Here is a 25,573-nt window from a genome sequence, read left to right as displayed (position 1 = left end):
TGTTTCATAGTCTCGAGAGATTTAGAAATCTATCGGTATGTACCTCTAGAATTTTTGAACATGAGATTGTAGAAAGAGTTTGAGCGCATCTCGTGTTCTTTTTAGCTAACTGAAAGCAGAGAAGGGCACACACCAAATTAGGCTCCCCCCATGACTCTATGAGGTCAAAGGATACTTTTCCTCAATAGGGATATCCATTGATTCCATCAAATTTGTTATATGTTTATTAACAAGTAAGTTTACTTACTTTCAACAAAAAAAAAAAAAAAAAACAAGTAAGTTTACTTCTACTCGTATCAAATTAAATTGAACGGTCAAATACTCAGACCTTCACCAGTTAAACTAGTTAATACTTGTTCCAGATAACAAATGACAAATTTTTCAAGAAATCAAGTGTTCTACTTTGATGGAATTGAAGTAGACTAACCAAGTTTTAGCTTAAGTGACTACACGTGTCACCCTAGTGACTAGTCCTATTCCAATACGACCCAACTCGAAATACCACAAACTCAAAATCAATTGACAATGAATGAAAAGATCAATTGACTTATGTTTGTTCTAGACCTAAACATTATATTGATACCCGTCTAACAATTAAACTTTCAAATGGTCCGTACTTTATGTTATAAATTTTGGAATCGATACAATCAGTAAGCACAGGTGATGATCCGACTTTTTCTTTTAAATATTGTCGAAGTGTATGATGTCATCCTCGTTTATTTATTTCTTCTCACACCATCTTCTTGATTCTTCACTTCCGTTTACTTCTTCTTTCTAGACACTTGTTCTTTCAGATTGAGAGTTTTCCATTTTGAAGATGGAGAGTTATGGTTCATCTTTTAGTAATCAAAGATTAGAGAGTTACTTTATTTCTAATCCTGTTTCGTCTAATGATAACAAAGAAGATTCTTTAATAGCAAAAGAAAAGATTAAAGAAGAGTTAATTGATGATGATGATGATAGTTGGAGTTCAAAATTGATTTGTTGGATTAGAATCATAATTTGCTTTATTACCATGATGTTAACTACTTTTATTTGGGGTTTAATTATGATTTTGCTATTACCTTGGCCTTATGAGAGGATTAAACAAGGAAATGTATATGGTCATGTCACAGGAAGATTAATGGTAAGTGTTTCTTCATCTGATTCAATTACTTATTAAAGGATTGATTCTAACAAGAGATTTTTCAAATATTCGAGTTGGTCTGAACTAACTTTCTGATTTAGTTTTTGTTAATTAGCAGATTTGATTATGTTGGTACTAGTGTCTGTTTCTTCCCTAAGTCAACTCTAAAAATTGATTGAAAGTTTGGATTGATTTGAGTCAGATTTCAGAAAAAATATTTTGTCTCGTAGTCTTGTGATGCCTGACGGGCCCAAATGCCTGATTTAGATCTATTTAAGGTCTGGATTGGCTGGAGTCTCAGAAAGAATATTTTTGTCTCACAGTCTTGTGTTGTTTGACTGACTCAAATGACTGATTTGAACTTTAGGTCTATATGAGTCAGACGAGTCAGATTAAGTCGAGTTAAATATTGACTATTTAAGAAAAATGAAAAATTAGTATGATTTTGACAAGAGAAATTCTATTCATCCCTCCATTTTGGTCCCTCCCCCAACCCTCTGATGATGTGGCGATATATCAGTGGAGTGTGGAGCAATTGGAGAGAGAATGGTGAGAAAATATACATCAGCGATATGTTGCCACATCAGCGGAGGGCTGGAGAGGGACCAAAATGGTTATGAGGTTTTTTTTCTCTATCTAGATTAATTAGGGTTGTGACTTGTGAGGAACTATGATTGTTGTGATTGCAGGTGTGGATATTAGGAAATCCTATAAAGGTAGAAGGAAGTGAATTCTCCAATAAAAGAGCAATATATATCAGTAATCATGCTTCTATTTTAGACATTTTTCTTGTTATGTGGTTGATTCCTACTGGAACTGTTGGAATTGCTAAGAAAGAGGTAATTAAATTTTATTTTATCATGTGGGATGATACATAACCCATAGATGATAACATAATCCGATTTAAGTGGTCTATCATATCTGACAAGAGATCTGAATTGACTCCAATCAGATTTTAAAATGTTTGCCTTTGTCTGACTTGTGATATCTGACTCCTCAAAACGTTTGATTTAGAATCCATTTGATCTGAAGAGACAGTGGAAGCAGATTTAGAAAGAAAAAAACAACACCATGCTGTCACAGACTCACAGTTGATAAAAATCACAATCTACTACAGCGAATAACTAAAAGAAAAGCTTCTTCTTTGTGGTCATCAGATTGTATGGTATCCGCTTTTCGGGCAACTATATATGTTGGCAAACCATCTTCGTATAGACCGATCCAACCCGTCTTCTGCCATCCAATCAATCAAAGAGGTACATTTCTTTTTTCCCTTTCTCTTCATCCATTGTTACTTATGGGTATATTTCTAATTTTTGTTCTGCTAAATACTCAGACAGCAAGAGCCATTGTGAAGAATAATCTGTCATTGATCATTTTCCCCGAAGGAACTCGATCTGGAAGTGGAAGACTACTCCCATTTAAGAAGGCAATCATTCTAACCTTATTGAATTGTTTCTCTTCATCTAGCTAAATGGTTTACCACCTGAGAGATCTCCTTGCTAGTTCCTTCCAATGAAACACCTATAAATATTCGTCTCATCGATCTTTTTCACAAGTTACAGTTAGCATATTACGTATATACCCTTTGTTAACTGTTTGATTAATTGATAATTTGTGTGGTTTTCCAATCGGGTTCATATAGGTTCGTGCCAGAGCTAGAAAACCCACTATAGAGGCCCCGAGCAACCGAACATATCTCACCTTATGCCAATGAACTATAAACCCGAAGCTCGTGAACTGTCCTTATTACACGAATGAATGTCAACTTGCACCACTGATCTAGCATCGACTGTCCTATAAAATCATGTTTGTCGCTTACCCTGGCATACTCTAGTCACGATTTAGATGAATTGGACTTTATGCATCAAATGTTGGGTGGTGAAACCATCGGATGGAAGTAGGATAGCTACGAGCGCTGCAGTTTTGAAACCAACATTAATGATTTTCGTGTGAGATTTCCTAGTTGGGACAATAAAATAAGGTTTTTGTTTATCATGTCACTTATTACCTTTAAGTTGCTTCTTTGTAGGGCTTTGTCCATATAGCATTGCAAACAAGGCTACCCATAGTTCCAATTGTACTAGAGGGTACACATCTTGCATGGAGGAAGAACAGTTTACGTATCAGACCGACACCTCTAAAAGTAAGATTTCTTCCACCAATTCAAACCGATAGTTGGACTGCTAATGGAATCGACGAGTATGTAAAAACTGTACATGACTTGTATGCTGAAAACCTATCAAAATCACAAAAACCTTTGTTCTCAAAATCATAGATAAAGTACATTGACCAGTTTGTATAATGTGTAGTTTTAGGGCAGTTGTTTTTGTTCTTGAAGAAGGTATAATTGTACAAAATTCTCTCCAAATCTTGTGATTTATATGAAGGTTGTTATTGGGTTGAGTTTGTGATATTGGGGCTTCAACTTTTTGGCACCCCATTTTGTACATTAAAGTCTGTTTGAAACTACCCTTTTTGTTTGTCTTATCTCCCTAAAATTCAAAAGAACTCTTTGATATTCACACTCATTGTATATTGATGCCTATATGTGATTGTCTATATGCAAATAAACAAAATGCACCATACAATAGATGTTTGAAACAAACTAGACCGAAAATTAGCTTTCCGTCCAAATATTAACCTCTTGATAAGAAAAAATTCACTCAGAAAAAAAATATATGGAGTTAGTACAAAATTTTAGCTTCGGGGATGAAATGTCAAATTCGAAATAGCGGAAATGTCAAATTCGAGATAGCTAAAGTTAGGTTTGGATGTGCATCTCGGCAGTAAAAATGTACACTACACATACTGGAAGTGGATTTGTGTCAAGTGCACATGGACTGTGTCAGACGCACATGGACTACGTCAGGCAAAAACATTATATTATGTACATGACATTTTAAAATGTATTGTGCGCGGATTTATACACTGTTCAAAATACTAGATAAAGAGAAGCTCGTCTGAAAGATACTACATCTGAGAAATATGGCGTTCGCATTTTTATTGTTATGTAATATACAAAGAAAAATATTTTATTGTACAAGATTTTTTCATTTTATGTACCAGAGAATACAACTTTTTTTTCTAGCGCAAAAGTTCGCCGATTTCACATTTTTTTGTCAGTCTGAACCTGCGTTTTGGACCTTCCCTTATTCTTTTTTTGACAAAGACCTCTCCCTTATTTTATTTTATTTTTATTGTTTTTTTGAGAATTCGACTACAATCTACATTAGTCGTTACAAGGCATTGATAGTGCTGATGTCAAAAAATGGTTTTCCATTATATCAGCATGAAACAGGGAGTTAATGCATGATAGCCTCCGTTATGGTAAATATTCTATAAAGTCAAGTTAGATTCTCTCCAAATCTTGTGATTGTATATGGATGACTATAAGTAATTGTCTATATGCAAATAAACAAAATGCACCATATAATAGATGTTTGAAGCTTAACTTAACCGAAAATTAGCTTTCGGTCCAAAAACTAATCTCTTGATAAGAAAAATTCCACATCAGAAAAAATATATGGAATTAGTACGCAATTTCAGCTCCGGGGTTGAAATGTCAAACTACACATACTGGACGTGGATTTCTGTCAGGTGCACATGGACTGTGTCATACGCACATGGACTACGTCAGGCGAAAACTTTTTTTTTGTTGAAATGGCGAAAACATTATATTATGTACATGACATTTTAAACTGTATTGTGCACGGAATTATGCACTGTTCAAAATACTAGATAAAGAGAAGTCATCTGGAAAGATACTGCATCAGAGAAATATGGCATTTGCATTTTTCATTATGTAATATACAAAGAAAAATATTTTATTGTACAATGTCGTTTTGTTTACCAGAACATACAACTTTTTCTAGCGAGGGAGAAGAAAGAGGGAAAAAAAATTTGAAGGTCGCTGACCAGAAATTTGGTCGGCCGGCGACCCCTGTCGGTGAAGATGATTATGTGGCGTGCTGAAATGATGTGACAGAGAGAGAAAATGAGATGGAGTAGAGAGAGTAACGGAATGTTCAAGATAACGGAAAAAGGAGGCCATACGGGAATTATTGCTAAAGTAGGGGGTCAGGCAGGAAGCTGGTCACAAAGTTGGGGGGCATTTGAAAAATAACCCTAAATATTTTGTGAGTGTATATGAAATTTCCATCCTTCCAAAACAAAGTAGCCCAGCCCGTTCACATAACCCGAACGGGCCCTAAACTTTATAGAAAGATTTCCCATTTCCCAGGAGTATATGAAACGTAAGTACAAAAGAAACCGTCACATTAAATACTAATGAAAATCATTATTTTATAATCCTCTTTTTTTAGCTAGTAATCTTTTTTTTATTAGAGCTAATAAAATCTTAAGAAAATAGTAATAATCTTTCAAAATTACGTAGGAGAGAGAGAAAAAGAAAAAGATAACGTTTCGTTTTCCTTCTTCTCCGTCTTTTTAATCTCCACATTGTGTTGAACAACTACGGATCTAGGGCTTTTCAGAACGGTATTTGACTGAAGAGGTATGTATCTCAATTGAAACCCTAGCTATTTTCTTTGTCTTCTTTCAATTTCAATATTTTTTATACATTCAATTCTTTTATATCTTGAATATTGATTCATGTTTTTCTATTGTTATAATCATTCTTTTAAAATCTTGTTACTTTGATAGATTTCCTTGTTACTTATGGTGTGTTTGGATGGCGGAATCATGAATCTGCGGATTCATGAGTCCTTCGGATTCATGAATCAAAGTAATATATTTTGGCTTGTTTGGCAACTAAGAATCCTATGATTTATTATTCTTTGAGTAATATATTTTGGCTTGTTTGGCAACTAAGAAAAAATATGATTTTTGAAAAAAATAATGATTTTGTAGAAGAAACATTTTTTTGTTGACTTTAAGTGTGAAATTTAAGTTCATTAATCCAAAATCATAGCAAATCTTAAGGGGTAGGGAGGATTTTGGTCCAATACAAATTTTGGAATTAAAAATCCTTAGGATTCAAGAGTCCTAGGATTCTTGGTAGCCAAACAGACCAAGGATTCATGATTCCTACCACATTCCACTTTTGATAGGAATCCTACTTAGGATTCCTGCAACCAAACACACCATTAGTTGATTTCTAGGTCAAATTTTGTTAGAAAACATCTATTGATTCTTCTACATTCAAATCACCTGAAAAACCAGTTATGTGAAATGAGTAATCTTGAAAATAAACAATGTCAAGAAAGATAATCAAGAACTTGAAAATTCAATCAAGTAATGTCATGTAAAATTAGGTTAATCTTACATGTTGTTATAAGATTACGCCCTCTCTTTATGATCTGCATGTGTTGTTTTATAGGTTTTTAAATTTGATTTAGAAAGATGAATGGAGAGAATAAAGGAAGCAACTCTTCTACTCCTGAAAATCTTCCTGTGAAACGGAAGAGAGGACGCCCTCGAAAGGACGAACGTCAGACTCCGGCCGGAGTGAAAGCATCTGACACACCTGGAACAGAGTCAGTGAAGAGAACTCGGCAGAGAACTAGTCCTGTTCCTAATAGTGATGATATAGCTGTTGGTCAGGTTGTCTCGGGTGTTCTTGATGGAAAGTTCGAAGCTGGATACTTACTTTCTGTGAAGGTTGGTGATTCTAATACTGTTCTGAGAGGTGTTCTGTTTGAGCCAGGAAAATCTACCCTAGTTACAGGTGCAAATGATATAGCACCTCATCTTAACATGTTAAGAAGAAATGATTTTGCGTCGCCAGAGGAGAATTCTCATGTCCCAATGCAAGTTTTAACACCGGAACCAGAACAAAAGCACTTTCCAAAAGTTTCCCCCACAAACGAGAGTTTTGTTACGCCAGAGGTATCACAACCCGTCTTTCAGGAACCTAAAGCTGAACCCTTGATTCCAACTGATCTTCAGATAAAAGCTGTGACCCCAGCAGAGACTCGAAATGACACTAGTTGTGTTCAAGCTGCTGAGTCAGGGGGCAGCGACGAACTGGTAGAGAGTCAGGATCCTGAGGCCACCCAACAGGCTGCAGAATCTGACACTAAGAAACAATCTGCTTCTACTACTCAAACTTCATCAAAGGAACATAGTGAAACTGTAGAACCAACTGTGCTGTTGGTGGAAAAAGATGCTTCATCCGAATCAGAGAACCCTCGTGATGTTCAAGATGCACCTAAAGCTTCGGTACTGGAAGCTGGAACTGAACCGTCTGTAGAGATTGTTTTTCCTGGTGGTAAGACCATTGATGACCAAGTTGTTCAGGCTGGAAATGAAGCTGTTGGATCTGTACTTAAGCTTGATCAAATTGATGATGCAGCGAAAAACATGGGAAGCGGATCCAACCTCTCCACTGTGTTTGACTTGTCTGGACCCAACCTTAAGCCTGATATGGAAATTGACAATGTAGGGAAGAGCCTGGAAGCCGAACCAAATCTCTCCTCTGTGCCTGATGGGTCTGAGCTCAAGTTTACTGACGTGCAACTTGATGATGATGCAGCAATGAGCTTGAAACCCGAACCTGACCTTGCTGTTGTTTGTGATGACTCTGAACTAGAGCCTGATATGCAAGCTGATGATGCACGAACGGGCTTGGAGCCCGAACCCAGCTTTCTCACAGTGCCTGATGGGTCTGAACTTGAGCCCTTAATGCAAATTGACAATGAAAGGGGGAGCCTAGAAACCGAATGGAACCTCACCATTGTGCCTGCTGAATCTGAAATGAAACTTGATGATACTACAACAAACATCCTGAAACCCGAAACCAACCTCGCTGTTGTTCCTGATGCACAAAAGAGCTTGGAGTCCGAGCCCCAACTCACCACTGTGCTTGATGGGTCTGAACTTAAGCCTGACATACAAGCTCCTGATGCAGAGAAGAGCCTGGAACCTGAATCCAACATTGATAAAGCAGCAAAGCATCCCACATCTGAATCCTACCTCAGTACAGATGTACCCGGTCAACAACTGACAGGTTTACAGAAGTATAGTCCTCTGGGAAACACCAAGGCAGAGTACTCAGTCGAGATTGAGAGGACAGAAGAGTTGGAGCAAAGAACAAAGACAGAGGTGGATGCTATACCGAGAGAATCTATTCTGGGGGAACAAAATGGTTCAGAACAGGAAGATGTGACGAAATCAAAAGAGCTCCCGAAAGATGAGGCAGATATTGAAGCTAGTGAAGTTAATGTGCAGACCGGTGGGCAAGAAGTTGTGGCTCCTCTTGTGGAAGCTCGGAGTAGTGTTTCTGAAACAAATAAGGATACAGATTCTTTAGGAGGGAATGAGAAGGATAAGGTGAACCAGACACAGGTATAGGATACATCATACATAATCTTTAGGATCTATTTAAAGAATACATCATAAATTTTACTTTTAACTTACACAAACAAACATCACAATCCATAAAGATTGAGGTTTATCTTGGAGGGTTTTGAGATAGATATCAAATTAACAATTTTATTATCATTATTGTCTATAGATAGTATTATTAGTCATTACCTTTTTTCATAATATCTGGAAGCTCAGTAATTTTTATGTTTATTCTTATATTTTGTCTCACATTATTTCTTATTTTTATTTTATTTTTTGTTGAAAGGACATTATTTCTTATTTTAATTTGAGATGATTATATAAATACACATACATGTCAATTTTTTAGAAAAATAGATTGTGGAAAACTTCTTTGGAAAGAAATATATAAACATATAAACATATAATGAATGTAATGTTGGTGAGAGTACTATACTCTTCTTAAAAAGTTAAGTATCTTAGTGAGGCTTTTTTAAAGGGCGAGAGACTAGCAGTGCCAAAACAGACAATATTACTAGCAACCCTGAAGGCTAGTGATCATCATCATATAACACGTTATCAGTATTTTTTCTCTACTATGATGTGATCTCGGATGAGGTTTTGGTAGAAATACAACCTCAGGTCGATGGGAGACGGAATGTGGTGCTTCTCTTAAAAGGTTATGAACTCTTCCCTACTGAGGCTTCTTAAAATTGCAAGGCTCGGAAGTACCAAAGCGGACAGTATCACTAGTAACCCTAAAGACTGAATCATCTTATAACACGTTATCAGCACGATTCGCTCTACTATGTAGTATTAGGGATGGTGTGTTGTAGAAAGACAATCCCACATCGACAGGAGACAGAGTGTGGTGCTCCTCTTAGAAATTGAACACTCTTCCCAAGAGCGACCTTTTGTACTGTCCAAAAGTGCCAAAGCGAGCAACATCACTAGCCCTAGTTGGTTTGCATCATAACATTTAGCTAATAATGTTGATGAAACTAGTAATAGTGATTGTCACGACAATTGACAAAGTTCATTTTTATATTCATATATTCAATCAAGGCTAAAAAGAAAAAAAAAAATACTAAAAGATCACTTTTTTTCCTCTCGACATCTCTAAGATCCTAGAACAGTGCTAATTTCGAAACAAAAAGTACACTCAGCCCGCCTCCAGGGACTCCCACTTGAACCGCATGTGAGAGAAACCCTTATTTCTCCCTCCACGTGACTAAACATGTGAAATGAGAGAGAAACTCTTGTTTCTCTCACATGCCGTTCAAGTGGGAGTCTCTAGAGGTGGGTTGTGTAGTCTTGTTGATTCCGAAATATTTAGATTAACAATAATATGATACTCAACAACAATGTAAGAGTGAGACTAGCAAACTACACAAAGTTCTCGTTTCTTTTATGTTTGAAAAGAACTCAACAACGTATCAAACGTTTAACAGAATCTTCACTCCCACAATAAAATTATTCGAAAAATCCTCTCGCCTTTCAAGAAAAATATAAAAACTCAGAGAACCCCACCCTTGCTCTTATAACCCGATTCACTAAGAACTCGTAGATTCTTACCAGACAACATACCCCTCTCCTGCTGCAAAGAGAACTAACTGCAAATAACTTACACGACAAGAAAATCGTCATAGGGAAAAAAATCATCCAATCTTACTATCAAGTTTCTTCGTTCTTTTCTTATTCTCTTCTTCATCTGTAGTTGGTTACCATTTGGGGCTCTGTAAATTTTGAAGAAACCCATCTAACGGATTGGATGGTATTGAGCAGACACCCTTTTAGGCGGAAGCTTGCGCAAGATGAAGAGGACAAGAGCTGAAGGTAGAATTTCTGCAAGCTGTTTTTAGAAGGGCAATATATAAGTCAAAATTATGATAAGAAAATATTCGAAAGTTGAACCCCATTCATTTTTTGTCTTAATGCTACTGTACTTGCCCTTCTATTGTGCAAGTAAAATAATTGAAAATGCGGGGTAAGTGTGAAATTACATCAGTTAAAGCAAAGAAGCATACCAAGTAATATATCAAGTTCAAAACTGGATGATCCAAAACGTCGAGAGATGCATCTTTGTCGAAAGCAGATAGAGCAACCTGCAATATTTTGATAATCATATATCCGAAAAACCATGGTGTTATAAATAATTTGGTAATATATTTTATAGAAAGAGAAGGAAATAACAAGAAAAGGTGTATCTAGTTATTTGAGATTTGAACAAGGAGTTTATACTCGTGTCTAAGAGCTCAAAATTTCCTTAGAAGGAACACTAATAAGATGTGAAAGGAATTATGCATATAAGAGCCAACATTTTGGGTACTTACCACAAAGCATCTAATGAGAAAGCAGGTGAAGCAAACTGCTGTTACAGATCCAACCTGCACCAGAATCCAAACAGATTAGAACATGAGTATCTTGAAGAGAACTTTTCTATCCTGTAAAGTACTGAAATTTAAATTGTTGGATGTAACTTGTAAATGAAAAAAATATGGATGTAAGCATTCCCAAATTATCCCATGTCAAACTGAGCTTATATTTTTAAATATAAGATAAGACCACTCTAAAGAAAGCCAAAGCACAAGAATGTCCTACTCGCTAACATTCTCATATGGTTGAAAACTCAATAATTCTTTCAGCGCTGTGAGTGACACCGCCATAACGAGACTAGGAGTTTCAAATAAGTTGTACAAAATGCAGATTTTCAACGTTAGATAAAGAGAAGAGAAAATGGTAGTAGGTCCACTCAAGGCATACACCCTTTTCTTGCAACTTGGAGGTCGGCCTCGGTCAACTTTTATTTCAAATGTATCTTGTACACTCCGTTTACTTGCTAAGATATTACAGGACAGTAACATCTTCTAACATAGAAGGATACATGCCCAATTCCATGTACTAACAGGCGTCCATCGTTTTCTTAGTAATACTCAACACAGAAAAGGAGTTAAGGACCATGCATTTTTTCTGTTATGTAAGAAGTAACAGTACCTCTTCTCGAGAGACAGAAAAGGAACAGTAACATTGTCTCTTGTATATTATAGGAATCTCTTATAGTTATGAGATTCTCATCTCAACAAAGCTCGATGTCCTTTATTATTTCTTGCTAACATGCATTTGGAGTTTCGTTTCATAGATTCTAAAAATTGAGAAGTTAAGGATATATTAGAATTTTATACAGCTCCATGTCCTTTACTATTTCTTGCTAACATACAGTTCTGGTTACGTGATCTAACCGGAAAGGAATGACACATACCTCATGAAGCTTCTTTCTCCGCCCTTTAGACTCCAGAGGAAAATTCCTCAGCAATGAAAATAGTCTGCAAGGAGAATAAAGGATATATAAGAATTTTATAGAAAAATAATTTCTTGAGATAGCATAAATGCTGCTACGGCGAAAAATATTGTGAGCAATAACCTTCCTCCATAAACCAAGAAACCTAGGGCTGCGACGAATGATACCACTGAAAAGAGAAGGAAATACGAAGTATTTTAGCAAAAAAATGTGCTAGTGAACTTAAGATGCCTAGCTACCTTAACTCAGATCCTGTGACTTGTACAAGAAATATACCTGCAATGAATACCTTTCCAATGGACTCTACAACACTATTATCATTTATCCACAGGTACACCCAAAGGACTGCCTGAGACAAAAAACATGTCAGAATTAACATAGGGCAGTAGAATTCCCAGGTTGTGAAAATCTGCATTTAGTTCTGGTAAGCAATGAATTATGTGATACTTCGTAGAATACACTATCAAGACGACTTTGGGTAAGATAGGTGAAACGGCCTACTCTTTTATATTTTGTTAAGCAATGCATCGTGTGATCTCTTTCAAATGCAAATCTTCCGAACAGAAAGAGTACAAGATGAAAATTTTGATTTAAAAGACCATGATAAAGAAATCCATAATATTTAGAACAACACATAATATTACACTATTACAGGTATTTGGGGAAAATGATCAGTTTTGGAAAAGTTTCATATGCAAGAGATAGAAATGAAAATAAAGGAGTAGTTGATGAGAAGCACCTGTATGACATATATGACACTATTGACTGAAACGTATACAATCCGGAGCTTGTCTGTTGGAAGGCTTCTTGCCTGTCAATGTTCGGAAATGAAAATTCAATCAAAATGGACTCTTGGTCTTTGCTATTTGTTAGTATGGTACGTATAATCTCCTTCAGGAATTGGAGGAATTCTTTGGATCTTGAGCGAAGGATTGCAGATATACCATCCTGCATTCAAAAACGAATCAGGCAGCAGCTTATTACTTGCCTGATAGTAAATCTCTGCCCAAAACAGAACAAGCAGTGTGTAGGTTGAGAAAAATAGAAGTCCAGGAAGATCCAGCAATATCAATGTAAACACCTGGTACAAGCAAAGAAGTCACTTCATGTCATATCCCTAGGTTACATCAATAACAAATTCTCATCTTGGTTACGAAGCATAATTTCATATCTTAAGTTAGCAGTGAAAGTCCCCTACCGCATCTCACCAGCTAACCCTAAGTTTAAGTCCTTCGGGATATCAGGAAATACAGTAGACCATGAATATAATTCTTTCTATTTTTTTTTTAAAAGGAATATTTCCATCTCTCAAGCTAGTCATTTCACTATGTCATACTAATTATTATACTCTCACCACCAAAACTTCACTATTTCTTTTTTGAAATGGTCCATATGATTTGAATAGAGGATCAAGAACCTCATCACTTCAGATCGTACCTCGCCCAGTGTTGAGGACGGTGTTAGATGTAACCTCCTACCAAATATATCACTTCATATATAATTGACTCAGTATTTTGCAGTTTGATCCTAAAGTCTAAGAAAACTAGAATTTCCTTCAATTTCATTCACCTCTCATCACTGGTATATAGCAATGGAATTAATTCTCTGTCTTTTAGAATAATAAAAGAAGATCGATCACCGGCTCACTACTGCCTCAAAATGCATATATCGCCGTTTCTCACGGGCATGCCTTAACCGTGCAGTATATTGCAGAAGATAAATAACTAGTATAACGAAAATCAAGCAAAATGGGTTGTAGCAAAACACATTCTAAAACAAAATAAAGCTTACCTTTAACTTAAAAAGAAACACTTGATGATGAAATCCAAATACAATTGCCCTCACTGCATGAAACACATAGTTTCCAAGTTAGAAAACAATAATATATATAGACATATAAGGAATGAACTAGCAACGAAAACACGGAAATTCACCTCCATTAACAACGAAATTCATAAGATGAAAAACCTTCTGTGTTGTCCATCCATATTCCGGTACTCTTACTTCGATCCTTATTAATTGAATCTGCACAATTTTGCCCAAATTTGGTAACGAGATCATTTTAGCTACTAAAGCATGAATATAGCAAAACAAAATCCCAACTTTCCAAGAATACAACTGAATCCAAGACTGCATAATTTTCCCAAATCTAAAAGGAAGGTCATCATTGAAATGAACTAATCTAAAAGTAAGATTGATTCATATTTAAAGCAATTTAGATAGTAAATAACTTAATAATAACCTTATCTAGCTGACAATAAGGAAGAACAAACTTAACTAATCAGAAACCCAAAAGTAAGAATCAAAACTGAGAGAGAGAGAGAGAGAGGGATATTGTATTGACCAGAGCAACGAAGGAAACTAGTGCATAAGCAGCACAAAGGAAGAAGAAGATTCCATCTTGCCAGTGAGTTGACTCATTGATGTCGTTCCACCAATCGGAAGACGAAGTCGGGAGCTCCATCATCGCCGTCGAGGAGGAGGAGATGTTGAAGGGCAATCTCGTCATTTCGTTGCTTCTTCTTCTCCTCTCGGCTGCTAATCTGAGAAGAAGAGAGCACAAATTTGAGCTGAGTAAGCGGGAGAATATAGAGAGAGAGAGAGAGAAGAAGAAGAAGAAGTGACCGACTGACCGGTGAAAGTGAAAGCAAGAGAGAGAGATGTACCAGACAGTCCAACTTGTGTCTTCTATGTGGTGGTTGAAAAGCGGTTTTTACCAGGAGGTCTAGGGACTACTTCCCTGTCTCTAAACTAAAGATAAGTTGGTAAAAGTAGTAGTCCGTTTTGACTTTTTGTTCAACATTATTAGCTAATTAAATCCCATTGACCCTCGAAATCTATTTCTCCTACTGTCCTGACCAATAAATTTTCACTAACACCTAACAAAGCTACACAAGCGGTTTTACGAGACTCCCACTTGAATCGTATGTAAGAGAAATCAGAAGTTCTCTCTCCACGTGACTGAACATGTACGGCTCAAATGAGAGTCTCACGAAGTGAGTTGAGTATACTTTTTGAAAATCTATTTGTACGACAATAAAATTAGATACTCACGGCATATATACAAAAGAGTGTCATGAAGATCCTAATATATCTTTCAAAGTCATTTGTAGATGTCGTAAAAAGAGTGAAGATCCTAATATATCTTTCAAAGTCATTTGTAGATGTCGTAAAAAGAATTTGAATCTAATCGATTAATAACCGTTCCCAAAATTCGAGCGGATTGAAAGACGACTCCATCTAACGGCGGTTATGTTAGTAGTGGATGGGACACAATTGCACAAATATCCAGTCATTAGCCAGCACCTGTCAATGTTCTTTCTCCAGATGCCGAGCTCACTCATTTGTGCAAAGTGTTCCAACCATTTGTAATGATGTGGATTCGGTTGATTTTATTATAGAGGGAAATCAAGAACCAAACATCAGCGGATCCGTGGCGCAATGGTAGCGCGTCTGACTCCAGATCAGAAGGTTGCGTGTTCGATTCACATCGGGTTCAATTTCCTAATCCATCCCTCCATTTTTTGTTCCTTTTCCCTGATCCTTTAAAAGTTTTCATAGAAGAAAGATACTGGTTGGCTAGTGATGTGGGCGGCTGGTGGAGGTTAGCATCGGCCCTCCAAGCGCCACACTTTTCTTGCTCAGGCCCGCCAGCACTCTTGGCACTCTCAGTAGCCCGTGGGCCTGCAGACTGAGCAGTCTGAGACCCACAGACTAGGTCGTTCGAGTGCCCTCGTACTTGCCTTGTCCGTGGGTACGCGGTACGCCCGAGGCCCCGTTTCTAATATCATTCCTTTGTTTCATAACCGTTCTGATTCCTGTATCCAACTTTTTTTTTAGAATTCGACTGCAATATGATATACGTTAGTCGTTACAAGCGTGGTGGACGTTCCTGTATCCAACTGAAACCCGAAGATATGATCCATGTTTCATATATACAGGGCAGTTAGCTAATCCCAACGAAATTTATCTCCAACGGTCAAAATTAACAAATTTATGAAATCTTTATCACTTTAGTTGAACTGGAAACAGACAGATCTCATCCTTTCTCTCTCTGTCTCTTTAGTTCATGATTTCCTGTCAATCTAATAAGAAAGATGATAAACTGAAATTAACAAAAAATTACTAAATTTAGAAGAGTTGTTTTGTCAATTCTCTGTCCAAATTCAATGGGGTTTAATAGAAGAAGATCAATCAACAAAAAAACTTCCCCAGATAATTCTCCTTTAGAAAACCAAAAACCTTTGATCTTCTTTCTCCAAATTCTTCAAGTTTTCCACTTTCTGAAAGCACAATCATATCTGGGTTATTGAGGAGAGAGAGAGAAATGGGATGTTTTTCTTGTTGTTCAACAACAGATGGTGATGGTGATAATGTAAACAAGAAATCACTAAAGAAGAACAATGATATTAAAGCTCCAACAACATTTGCCTCTTTCATCGATAAGCTCTCGTTTAGATCTGGTATGATATTATGAATACAAATAAAATTATGACCATGGTTTCTTATTTGTGTTTTTGAATTGTATGTCATTTATATTCTATATTTTCGTTGATTTGAAGTCGATATCACCCATTATATGACCACCAAAGCTCTACCAGTTATCGATATTGTATATGCTTTTGCCGCCGAATCCCAAGTCTACCTAACAAAGAATTTTGTTTCTGGCGAAGGCTCTGCAAGCCCAATGGACTTCGATACCACAAACCTAAACCCCAAGCTTCGGATATCCTCCAAGCGATGAGGGACTATCCCAAATAGCTCCATAAAGATTTGACAACTTGTCCTCTATAAAAATATTAATTGGTTCTTTACTTTGGTGAAGCACCATTTAGTGATGATCTACTTGTGTCCTTAAACAAATTTTTGGGTTTCATTGTGCAGATATCAGCAAGCATAGGATTATTGCAGCCGACTTATTGAAAGCGGGGAAAGGAAACATTGCAGCTCAAAGTTTCACATTCAAGGAATTAGCAACTGCAACGAAGAACTTCAAATCCGAATCTCTTATCGGTGAAGGTGGGTTTGGACGGGTATATAAAGGGTGCATCGAAAAAACTAAACAAGTAAAGTTTCTTATTCCCCAACCCTTTGTTCTTTCTTTTCTTAGTCATCTTCTTTGAGTTATATTTATCTTGATCCATCTAGCTCAGGTTGTGGCAGTAAAACAACTTGACAGGAACGGTTTACAAGGAAACAGAGAATTCTTTATCGAAGTTTTGATGTTGAGTCTTCTTCATCATGAAAATCTTGTTAATCTAATCGGATATTGTGCCGATGGAGATCAAAGGATTTTAGTCTACGAGTACATGCCATTAGGATCTTTGGAGGATCATCTTCTAGGTAAGTTTCAAGGAACTCTTTTTCGCTTTAGTCTTTCAGAAAACGGAGAATATGGTTTTTGTGATAATATTCACATGGGTTTAGATAGTAAAAAAGCCGGCAATTAAGTTTTTTTTCCTTTGGCACTACAGTGTTAGATTTTTTTCATAGAAACGAAGCAATTTTTGCAGATTTAGCTCCCAATAAGACGCCTTTAGATTGGTTTACAAGGATGAAAATAGCTCAAGGGGCAGCGAAAGGGCTCGAATATTTGCACGAAATGGCAAAACCACCGGTGATTTATCGTGATTTTAAAGCATCAAATATATTACTAGACGAGTCTTTCAATCCAAAACTCTCTGACTTTGGTCTTGCTAAGCTTGGTCCTACTGGAGATAAGAGTCATGTCTCCACGAGGGTGATGGGAACGTACGGGTATTGTGCACCAGAGTATGCTCTAACGGGTCAGTTGACAACCAAGTCCGATGTTTACAGTTTCGGAGTTGTGTTTCTAGAGATAATTACAGGAAGAAGAGCGATCGACAATTGTAGACCTACGAGTGAGCAGAATCTCGTCACCTGGGTATGTTCAAAGTAAAACTAGAACTCTTCTTCCTTTGTTAATACTAACAATGTCATTAGTTTATAATTCATATATTTGAATCTCCATTTTGTTTGCGAATTATAGGCACAACCGCTATTCAAGGATCGTAGAAAGTTTACGTTAATGGCCGACCCATTGCTCGAAGGAAATTACCCTATCAAGAGTCTATATCAAGCTCTAGCAATTGCAGCTATGTGTCTACAAGAAGAAGCAAGTACTAGGCCATTGATAAGTGATGTTGTAACTGCTCTTAAGTATTTAGTTGTACCCACACACGACGAAGATAACCCAAACAACACATCAAACTCTAATTCCCCCAGTACAAGCGAAGATGAAAACTCGGGAGGAGATTCAGAAGATGAAGGTAACTCACTGCAAGATGAAGACGAGGAAGTATCATCCTTTAATGGACATGAGGAAAAATCGCATGGTAAAGAAGATGAGGGAAAATGAGAATCGTTTATGGACATATGAAGGTGTTAGCTTGCGAAAAGAAAGGTTTAAAATGCATAGCAACTCAGTTGCGTATATCTCTCAATCTCTATTGAATACAGATAACCAATGTTGGAACGAGCTCTTCGAGCTAATTGAAAGATTTACACACTATGTTAGTTTAAAAGCTGTATCAGATTTAAACGAAGTAAATGCGTTATATCGATATATAATAAATATCTTAATGTGTTGTTGTCTTTAAGCATCAATCATCATATAATGGGTACATGTTCTATTTTCTTCACTTCCTATTTTCTTAACCTTTCTTCTTAAATGTTAGCATCAATTAGGCCGAAAAGACTATTAGATCGAACATATATACTATGTTGAGGCCTAAGTTTGGCTGAATGGCTGAGCATTTGATGGTGGCACTGCGCCTTCCCCGTCCTTAAGTGGTTCGGTTGTACCTTTTGGACAGTTTCCATTACTAGATATATCAACCTGCAAAACTCAAGGTAAAAGAGAGCCACTTAGTAACTAGATGTTCGCCATTATAAACAATTAAACATAACAAGTTTTGAAGATTTATTCTTCTCACCATGTAGATCTTCCTCGCATAAATGATGTTGACTTAAATCTTATCTAACTACTACATCGATGCTCTTAGTTAGGGGTGGGAATTGGGTCGGACGGTCACTATCGAGGATTGGACCAGGCAACTTTGGTGGTTGACGACTAGGGTAGTCGCCCAGACTTGGGTCAGACACTTTCATGATTTTTTTACGCCAACACTTGTCTCAGCCAGCCAATGCAAAACACTTGAGATTATTCTTTTCACCATGTAGATCTCTTAAATCTTATCAAACTACTAAATTGGGGCTCTATGGATAGGAATTGGTTGTGCTGGGCAATCAATAATTTCATCTGAGTCCGCATGGTTCATCCTTAGGGTGGTCGAGTGCACTAAGGCTAACACTTCCTTGACTGTTGATGCCAAAGCCTTTCCGAGTCTGCCAATCACGTCTTGCCTGTCGAGTACCAGACAGACTCGGGTCCGACTCATTTTGCTTTCAGTTATGTTCTTTTTTTACCTAACAAGTATATTCCAAAACCAAATGAGAACCTATTTCTTCTTTACCTATGAGTATCTCCAAAAAGAAGTTCTTATAACTTTCTCTACCTAACAAATTTAAAGACAAGGTAAATCCTAACCATATTTTTAGAAAAAAAAAAAAACATAATTATTTGGCAAGGTCTGATTACAAAGCAATTGTTCATACTTCGAACAAAGATGTGAGAATAAGAAAAGAGTAGGAGAAAATAGTCTGAGAGATTCATACGAGTCCTCCAAAGAAGGAAGAAAAGTAGAAGACTGAAGAGAGTGGCGCTTAGCGTTTGAGGTAGAACAGACATGATTACATGAAGACAAATAGAGCAACATTGGATGGGTTTGATTCAAGCTTAATGGTGGTCAATTGATCGAGTACTAGATTGGCTATCACTGGATGGGTCAGAACTTTTGCCTGACCCACCGTGGATTGGGCAGTATTTGACACTCGCTCACGGGCTCCCGTAGCCTTACTTGGAGTTGGGTGTTCTGGGCTCCCACCCATGGCCTTACTCGGAGTGGGGTGTTCCGGGCTCACATGGCCTTACCTAGAGTTGGGTGTTTCGGGCTCTCTTGGCTTTATTCGAAGTAATAAAAGGAAAGAATGGAAAAAACACACAAAATTGTGCGAAATATATTTCAAAGAGAATTCGAGGAGCAAAAGGAACTATTTACTTACCTCTTCTACGTGTTCAATCAAATTAACGTCTTTTAGCAGGCCATTCGCCGATACCAGACGTCAGTTGGAGGTTGGGGACAAGAGTATTCAAATGAACAGGCGGCGGTCAAAATATGGGAATGTGTCAGATCCCGGCGGACAATTTCATGTTGACTTTAAGAAGCTGAAAAAGTGAAAATGACAGTTGAGACTAGTAGTTAATGAAGAAGAGAATAGTAAACCCTAATAACAAACATATAATGCCCATGTATTGTAACACGCGGGTGAAATTGAAGACGACTCATCCCTATAATCTATCTATCTATCTATCTATAAAGAAGAAGAAGAAACAGAGTGTTTTCAATTGAAGAATTCTTGGTAAACTTCTTTTCTTATCCTTTTTCATTTTACTGTTTTCATGGGTTTACAATCATAAAGTATGTTCTTGAAGTTTCAAAGGGGGTAACTGTTGATTTTCCATTAAATGAGAAGCTAGAGAAGATCTTGGTTTGTTAGTTTGTTTATTCTCACAATTTTACATGTTTAATTGATCTACCCACTTTGCTAAATGCTGATTTAGGTTTTATAGCTTATAAAATTATCTTGTGATTCTGAATTAAGAAAAAAACCCCAATTTGCTAAAGTTCATAACTTCATTGATGTTAGATCTATTGAAGATTAAATGAATTTTGGGGGAAAAGTTATTAGTTGCTTAACTTGAAGGTCATTATCTTTTAGGATCTAGTATTACAGTATGAATTGCTCTAGATCTTCAATTTCCTTCTAGCTTGCTTAAAGCCCATTCGGATTCATGATTAACATGTTTTCAAACCTAATTACACAAAACCCAATATGCTTCTTAGCTAAAATTTCTTATTCAATTTGATTGAAAATGCAGGAATCAACAATTTTTTTATATAATAGATGTTAGAGTTGTCAGCCGAAACCCTTCTTAGTAAATTTTTTTCCGTTGTCTAGATCAATATCGTAATAACTTCATTGACATCTTCTTGAAATCAAAGTTTTGTAGATGCACACAAGTTCAAGTTAAATTTATCGTATACTGATCTGTTTTTTATGTATATATCAGGCCACGCTATAACGGCAAAAGAAGTCTCTAAATCTAGAGCTTCTTTATTGTTTGGATCGTGAGTCGAGAATCATGGTTTCGAAACCTGAGCTTATTAAGGGAGGGGGAGGTTCCATAAAAGTTGGAACGACTGGTACGATTAGTTCCTTGATTACCAAAGAGTTAGGGTACATGAATATTGCACAAGCAACAACACTTCTAGCATCTAAAAGAAAGTCCCCTCCTACTGCAGTTTCAATTCGTTCTGGTTCTACTTCTAAAACAAGTTTACAACGAAGAAGAACAATTAATGAAGCTAGCACCAGTAGTAGTAATAGTAGCAATATAAGCAACATAAATCAGAGAAGCACGGGTACTTCCGCGAAATACAGAGAGAAGATTGGGAAGAAGGGTTCCCACAAAATTCCAATGCTTCGATCTGAAGATATTGCCTTAGAGAGAACTCCTGATAGAGTTAAGACTATTGTTGAAGTAGTGGACATAAAATGTGGGAAGGTAGAAAAAGGATGGTCTAGTCCTATATCTAGCCGATTGAAGAAGCTCGGAAGCCTTGGTTTCTCGAAGCTTTCAGTATCCATTGGGTAATCTTCAACTCTTGGTTTCATTTCGAAACTAAAGATAATCCCATTTACATAGTTATCTGAAAGAATAGAATCGACTGACAGGATCTTATTGTTGCTTAAGTACTGTCATGACGTACTTCGTTTGATGTCGAGGGAAGACTAAGTTATGGATTAATATGTACAAATAATAACAAGATTGTGGTTACTCGCTTGTTTTATGAATACATCTATATAACAAATGACATAGGTTTTGGTGCCATGTCATAACTTGCAATCATAAATCTCATCCGTCAATATCTATCGTTCAATTTTCACCATTGGATTTTTCCCCACTAATTTAACTACCTCTCCACATATAACTCCCCACTTATTCTTAAAATAACTACCTACAATTTTCATCTTAAATTTGTGTTGGTCATGTTAATATTGAGGCAAAAATAATTTTATTTTGATTTTCAAGAGACGAATTTAGTAAGAATTTGATCGACACTTCTTTTTTTTTTGTATGATTGTAACTTGTCTTCATCTACTAACATGATCGACAAATTATCCCGTGACGGAGACACGGGCTATACCCTAGTTTATTATAATACTCAGATTTAGTCTTACTGGTAGATTAACTGAGGAACTAAATTATGGGGTTTTGCTATTGCCAAATCCAAGTAGTCAAGCAAAGAAACAACCAATGTAAATCAACTAATCAAGCAAACCGAACATTGCTTAGCTAAATGAGCAACTAATATGAAAAAAGGATAGTCAAACGTAAAAAACCAAAACACTAAACCAATAGGAATCAGAACACTTAAATCTTCTAAGAAGACCAAATCCAACCCTCCAACTACACATACTCTGAGGTCATGTTTAGGTGTCACTTATCTTTAAGAAGATACTCTAAATTAAATGATGTCATGTCATTTTAGAGATTCAAACTTATGTTTTCCATTGGATACCGATTTTAAAAGAAAAAAACTAAGTGTCTAACTCTAAGATTTAGAGTTTGAGTGTTCCATTAGAGATGCTTTTAGTGTACATTTGGAAAAAGAAATTTGTCTAAAATGAGAAACATTTCTAAAAATTTATGTGTATTGTACTTCGGATTCTAAAACAAATTACCTTAGAAAACAATATATGTTAGAATCAAATATGATCCATCATAAATTTGATTATTTTTCACCAATACTTAGAAGGCAGCAACCTGGAGAGAATTTTTTTGTCACTTGAGTTCAGAGTTTTAGTAGTGCATTCTTACGGTTTACCGTATATTCTTTAGGTTCGGATAAATTTCTGTCTTTATTTCTTTTAAGATTAGTTATATTATATGTTACAACGAAATCCAAACACATTATATATAATGAATCTGAGTATTCTAACAACAAATGTATTCATAAAACAAGTAAAATTCTTCCCAACAAGTCACTCAAATTTGCAGAATGCCAACTAGAAATTAGAGGAAAGCGCTAGTGTGCTGAGCTTTTTATTGACCTGCTAAACTTGTTAGGCCACACTGGAATCGCCGGGGAAGCTTGTTACCTGAAATGTTTAAACCACAGAGTCAAAAATTGCCATCCATAGATTGTTACTCAGAAAGTCTCATTAAACACGTCGAAAAATGAACTCTCTCCTAGATAATGCACCCTCAGAGCCTCATGACTGAGTCCACTATCAAGTTCTATTTATACCCGAGTAAGCACACAAGTAACGAATGACACAATAAGAAGGCTAGAGGGAGTCCCAGAAACTAGGGCAAGTAGAAAGTTTAAAGTTAGACAGATAACCAATACCACCAAAGAAAAGGCATTGAAACCATAACAAGTCTAATCCTTCAATTTCTTTTCTACAATTAAGATAATTCATCTTTCAAAAAAAAAAGATAATTTAGTTTACAATGATACTGGAGAGAATTTTCAGACATGTTTCTGTCCATCTAACATGAATGACTCGTTCAACACCAAAAGACTGCGTCAGTTTTCACATTTAACAAGTTAGATTTCTTGGAATACTCAATAGAAACATATGAGAGGTATCAAGGAGCTAAATCTTTACCAGCATACTACAGAAGAAACTAATCACTAATAACTCGAACTTTCACTTTTTGCGACATGGACTAATTGAGGAACTAAGCTATGGGATTTGGCATTGACAAAATGCAAACAGTCAAACAAAGACACAACCAATGTAAATCAACTAATCAAGCAAACCCAACATTGCTTCGCTACATGAACAATAAGAAAAGGATAAATGAAGGGAAAAAAACCCCAAGACACTTCAAAAATAGGAATCGGAAGTCTTGAAATGTATAATAAAACCAAATCCAACAATTCCAAGGATGCATACTCTAGCCCCAGGAGTTAAATATGTTTACCAAGAATCACACTCAGAAGATACGCAGATATTGAAACAGGAGTCGCAATCTGAGTCGGAGGGGGAATGTTGTTCCTCCTACAGAAGACACCAATACACTAACCACTCGAACTTCCACTTTTAGCGACATTGACAAATTGAAGACCTAAGTTATGGGATTTTGGTATTGACAAATGCAAACAGTCAAACAAAGAAACAACCAATGCAAATCAATGAATCAAGCAAACCCAACATTGCGTCGCTACATGAACAATAAGAAAAGGAAAACAAAGGGGGAAAAAAACCCAAAACAATTCAAAAATAGGAATGGGAACACTTGAAATGTCTAACAAAACCAAATCCAACAATTCCAAGGACCCAAAACAATTCAAAAATAGTATGAGAGGGAAGTCGTTCCTCCTAAAGGAGGATCCTAAACCCTATGGGGAAGGTGGGTTCATGACTACCTTTCCCTTGGAATTGTAAATTAAATAATCCATGGAGAAAACTAATTTCTACTGATCCTATTCTTGCCCAAACCAAACAATATACTATGGTAGGGTTTTGATATTACAAGGAACCACATTACGCGATTGCTCCTCCTGATAATCACATTCCTTTCTAACACCAAATGCAAAATAGTACCAAATTTCAACAAACTATTCAATATCAAAGGGAAAAAAGAGCAAGTTTGTATAAATAAGTGCCTTTGGAGATTAAAAAAAAACAAAAAGTTGCTTCCTTTATGAAGAATTTAACCTTATTTAGGCTGAAGAAGAAGAAGCAAGAGTAGGAATCATCCCAGCTTTTCTAGCATAAGCGAAAATCCCACCAGCTTCAATAACAGGACCAGCATCACCAATAGGTTTCAATTTATACTCTTTACCAGTTGTATGATTAATCAATAGATTATCACTTAACTCAATTGTAATAACATCACCAGTTGAACATTCTTCACATAAACGACCTTCTGATTCCAATGGATAAACTTCACCAGTAGCAACTGAATTCCTAAAAAATATTCTTGCATATGTTTCAGCAACAACAGCTTTAACACCAGCAGCACCTAGGGCAACTGGTGCGTGTTCTCGTGATGATCCACATCCGAAATTGTCTCCGGCAATTATAATCGAGAATTTGGATTGAAATTCACCAGATTCGACGAATTTGGTATTGTAGATTTGAGAAGGAAGACCGATTAAAGCGTAAGAACCTAGTTTTTTGTATTCATCTGGGTTTGAAGGAACTAGGGTTAGGTATTCTGCTGGGATGATTTGATCTGTATCAATGTTGTCTCCTAGGACGTAACAGACACCATGGAAAGTGGTGGCTGGAGTTGATGCGTCGGTGGTGGCGCAAAGGGGAATTAGAGGTGACGATGATGAAGATGATGATGATAAGGCGGCGGAGGAGGATGAGGTGAGTGAGTGAGATTTGATGAATCGGGTGGAAGAGGTGGGGAATCTGAGATTTCGAGTGATTAAAGATTGTGAAGAGAGAAGTGGGGAATGTTTATTCGAAGAGGAATGGATTGTTGAGTGATTAGATGAAATTGAAAATGGAGTAGTCGCCGCCATGGTTATTGCTAGTAATAGTTTTCTCTCTCTAGAACTCAAGACAAAAAATGAGCAGATATGGAAATGGAGATGGAGAGTTTACCCCTGGCCTTTTATGGGTTCGGATTTAACAATCTAAAAGCTTTGGGCTTCCATAGTACTACTACTACTAGTTTGAGCCCTGTGGGC

General features: G+C 36.6%; 5 protein-coding genes, 1 long non-coding RNA gene, 1 other non-coding gene and 1 pseudogene across 11 annotated transcripts; 6 read left to right on the top strand and 2 right to left on the bottom strand.

Annotated features, from left to right (window-relative positions):
- Window positions 1-817: 817 nt before the first annotated feature.
- Window positions 818-3,404, top strand: LOC147555821 (1-acyl-sn-glycerol-3-phosphate acyltransferase-like). The gene is made up of 5 exons (XM_086658542.1): window positions 818-1,126; window positions 1,816-1,965; window positions 2,284-2,382; window positions 2,463-2,555; window positions 3,159-3,404. Exons 1-5 carry the CDS (start codon window positions 818-820, stop codon window positions 3,402-3,404), a joined length of 897 nt encoding a protein of 298 aa, XP_086514668.1.
- Window positions 3,405-5,304: 1,900 nt separating this feature from the next.
- On the top strand, window positions 5,305-8,788 carry LOC147555820 (uncharacterized). 2 transcript variants are annotated; one of them, XM_086663503.1, is made up of 2 exons: window positions 5,305-5,642; window positions 6,468-8,788. In XM_086663503.1, the coding sequence occupies exon 2, from the start codon at window positions 6,491-6,493 to the stop codon at window positions 8,438-8,440; it is 1,950 nt and encodes a 649-aa protein (XP_086519629.1). In that variant the 5' UTR covers window positions 5,305-5,642; window positions 6,468-6,490; the 3' UTR covers window positions 8,441-8,788. The 2 variants fall into 2 exon arrangements, with proteins under 2 accessions (XP_086519629.1, XP_086519630.1); XM_086663504.1 differs by having other exon boundaries at window positions 5,305-5,809; window positions 6,239-8,788.
- Window positions 8,789-9,800: 1,012 nt separating this feature from the next.
- On the bottom strand, window positions 9,801-14,453 carry LOC147555819 (tobamovirus multiplication protein 1-like). 3 transcript variants are annotated; one of them, XM_086663506.1, is made up of 12 exons: window positions 14,378-14,453; window positions 14,056-14,254; window positions 13,646-13,736; window positions 13,503-13,555; window positions 12,700-12,792; window positions 12,451-12,522; window positions 11,988-12,060; window positions 11,835-11,880; window positions 11,673-11,736; window positions 10,747-10,800; window positions 10,441-10,518; window positions 9,801-10,265 (listed from the first exon to the last, which is right to left on the bottom strand). In XM_086663506.1, the coding sequence occupies exons 2-12, from the start codon at window positions 14,218-14,220 to the stop codon at window positions 10,173-10,175; spliced, it is 882 nt and encodes a 293-aa protein (XP_086519632.1). In that variant the 5' UTR covers window positions 14,221-14,254; window positions 14,378-14,453; the 3' UTR covers window positions 9,801-10,172. The 3 variants fall into 3 exon arrangements, with proteins under 3 accessions (XP_086519632.1, XP_086519631.1, XP_086519633.1); XM_086663505.1 differs by having other exon boundaries at window positions 14,345-14,394; XM_086663507.1 differs by lacking the exons at window positions 9,801-10,265; window positions 10,441-10,518; window positions 10,747-10,800 and adding an exon at window positions 11,408-11,498 and having other exon boundaries at window positions 11,596-11,736; window positions 14,345-14,385.
- Window positions 14,454-15,138: 685 nt separating this feature from the next.
- TRNAW-CCA (transfer RNA tryptophan (anticodon CCA)) lies at window positions 15,139-15,210 on the top strand. The gene has a single exon. It is a non-coding gene; the product is annotated as a tRNA-Trp (tRNA).
- Window positions 15,211-15,959: 749 nt separating this feature from the next.
- LOC147555817 (putative serine/threonine-protein kinase PBL23) lies at window positions 15,960-18,129 on the top strand. Its single transcript, XM_086663508.1, has 5 exons — window positions 15,960-16,174; window positions 16,596-16,777; window positions 16,865-17,054; window positions 17,225-17,616; window positions 17,722-18,129. Exons 1-5 carry the CDS (start codon window positions 16,039-16,041, stop codon window positions 18,088-18,090), a joined length of 1,269 nt encoding a protein of 422 aa, XP_086519634.1. The 5' UTR covers window positions 15,960-16,038; the 3' UTR covers window positions 18,091-18,129.
- Window positions 18,130-20,096: 1,967 nt separating this feature from the next.
- On the top strand, window positions 20,097-21,723 carry LOC147555816 (uncharacterized). The gene is made up of 2 exons (XM_086664344.1): window positions 20,097-20,213; window positions 20,926-21,723. The coding sequence occupies exon 2, from the start codon at window positions 20,998-21,000 to the stop codon at window positions 21,508-21,510; it is 513 nt and encodes a 170-aa protein (XP_086520470.1). The 5' UTR covers window positions 20,097-20,213; window positions 20,926-20,997; the 3' UTR covers window positions 21,511-21,723.
- A 1,082-nt stretch (window positions 21,724-22,805) lies between these two features.
- LOC147555815 (uncharacterized) lies at window positions 22,806-25,469 on the top strand. Its single transcript, XR_015235086.1, has 2 exons — window positions 22,806-23,903; window positions 24,227-25,469. It is a non-coding gene; the product is annotated as an uncharacterized LOC147555815 (long non-coding RNA).
- LOC147555814 (3-isopropylmalate dehydratase small subunit 1 pseudogene) lies at window positions 22,808-25,553 on the bottom strand (annotated as a pseudogene). The gene is made up of 2 exons (XR_015235085.1): window positions 24,588-25,553; window positions 22,808-23,018 (listed from the first exon to the last, which is right to left on the bottom strand). The product of XR_015235085.1 is annotated as a 3-isopropylmalate dehydratase small subunit 1 pseudogene (transcript).
- Between the last annotated feature and the right edge of the window lie 20 nt (window positions 25,554-25,573).

The sequence above is a fragment of the Eschscholzia californica genome, unplaced genomic scaffold (genome assembly GCF_041429995.1).
Source record: "Eschscholzia californica isolate CP2 unplaced genomic scaffold, dmEscCali1.0.p SCAF_2, whole genome shotgun sequence".
Classification (NCBI taxonomy): Eukaryota; Viridiplantae; Streptophyta; class Magnoliopsida; order Ranunculales; family Papaveraceae; genus Eschscholzia; species Eschscholzia californica.
This window is presented reverse-complemented; position numbering and strand designations above follow the sequence as displayed.

What these genes read in the sequence shown, in the direction of transcription:
- LOC147555821 (XM_086658542.1), top strand. Translation starts at nt 818, where the DNA reads ATGGAGAGTTATGGTTCATCTTTTAGTAATCAAAGATTAGAGAGTTAC. An exon ending in ATGTCACAGGAAGATTAATG is followed by an intron (nt 1,127 to 1,815) that starts GTAAGTGTTTCT and finishes TTGTGATTGCAG; the next exon opens with GTGTGGATATTAGGAAATCC. An exon ending in TTGGAATTGCTAAGAAAGAG is followed by an intron (nt 1,966 to 2,283) that starts GTAATTAAATTT and finishes TGTGGTCATCAG; the next exon opens with ATTGTATGGTATCCGCTTTT.
- LOC147555820 (XM_086663503.1), top strand. Translation starts at nt 6,491, where the DNA reads ATGAATGGAGAGAATAAAGGAAGCAACTCTTCTACTCCTGAAAATCTT.
- LOC147555819 (XM_086663506.1), bottom strand. Translation starts at nt 14,220, where the DNA reads ATGACGAGATTGCCCTTCAACATCTCCTCCTCCTCGACGGCGATGATG. An exon ending in TGGAAAGGTATTCATTGCAG is followed by an intron (nt 11,881 to 11,987) that starts GTATATTTCTTG and finishes TTCTCTTTTCAG; the next exon opens with TGGTATCATTCGTCGCAGCC. An exon ending in TGAACTTGATATATTACTTG is followed by an intron (nt 10,266 to 10,440) that starts GTATGCTTCTTT and finishes TTCTAAAAACAG; the next exon opens with CTTGCAGAAATTCTACCTTC.
- LOC147555817 (XM_086663508.1), top strand. Translation starts at nt 16,039, where the DNA reads ATGGGATGTTTTTCTTGTTGTTCAACAACAGATGGTGATGGTGATAAT. An exon ending in TAAGCTCTCGTTTAGATCTG is followed by an intron (nt 16,175 to 16,595) that starts GTATGATATTAT and finishes TTCATTGTGCAG; the next exon opens with ATATCAGCAAGCATAGGATT. An exon ending in AGCAGAATCTCGTCACCTGG is followed by an intron (nt 17,617 to 17,721) that starts GTATGTTCAAAG and finishes TGCGAATTATAG; the next exon opens with GCACAACCGCTATTCAAGGA.
- LOC147555816 (XM_086664344.1), top strand. Translation starts at nt 20,998, where the DNA reads ATGGTTTCGAAACCTGAGCTTATTAAGGGAGGGGGAGGTTCCATAAAA.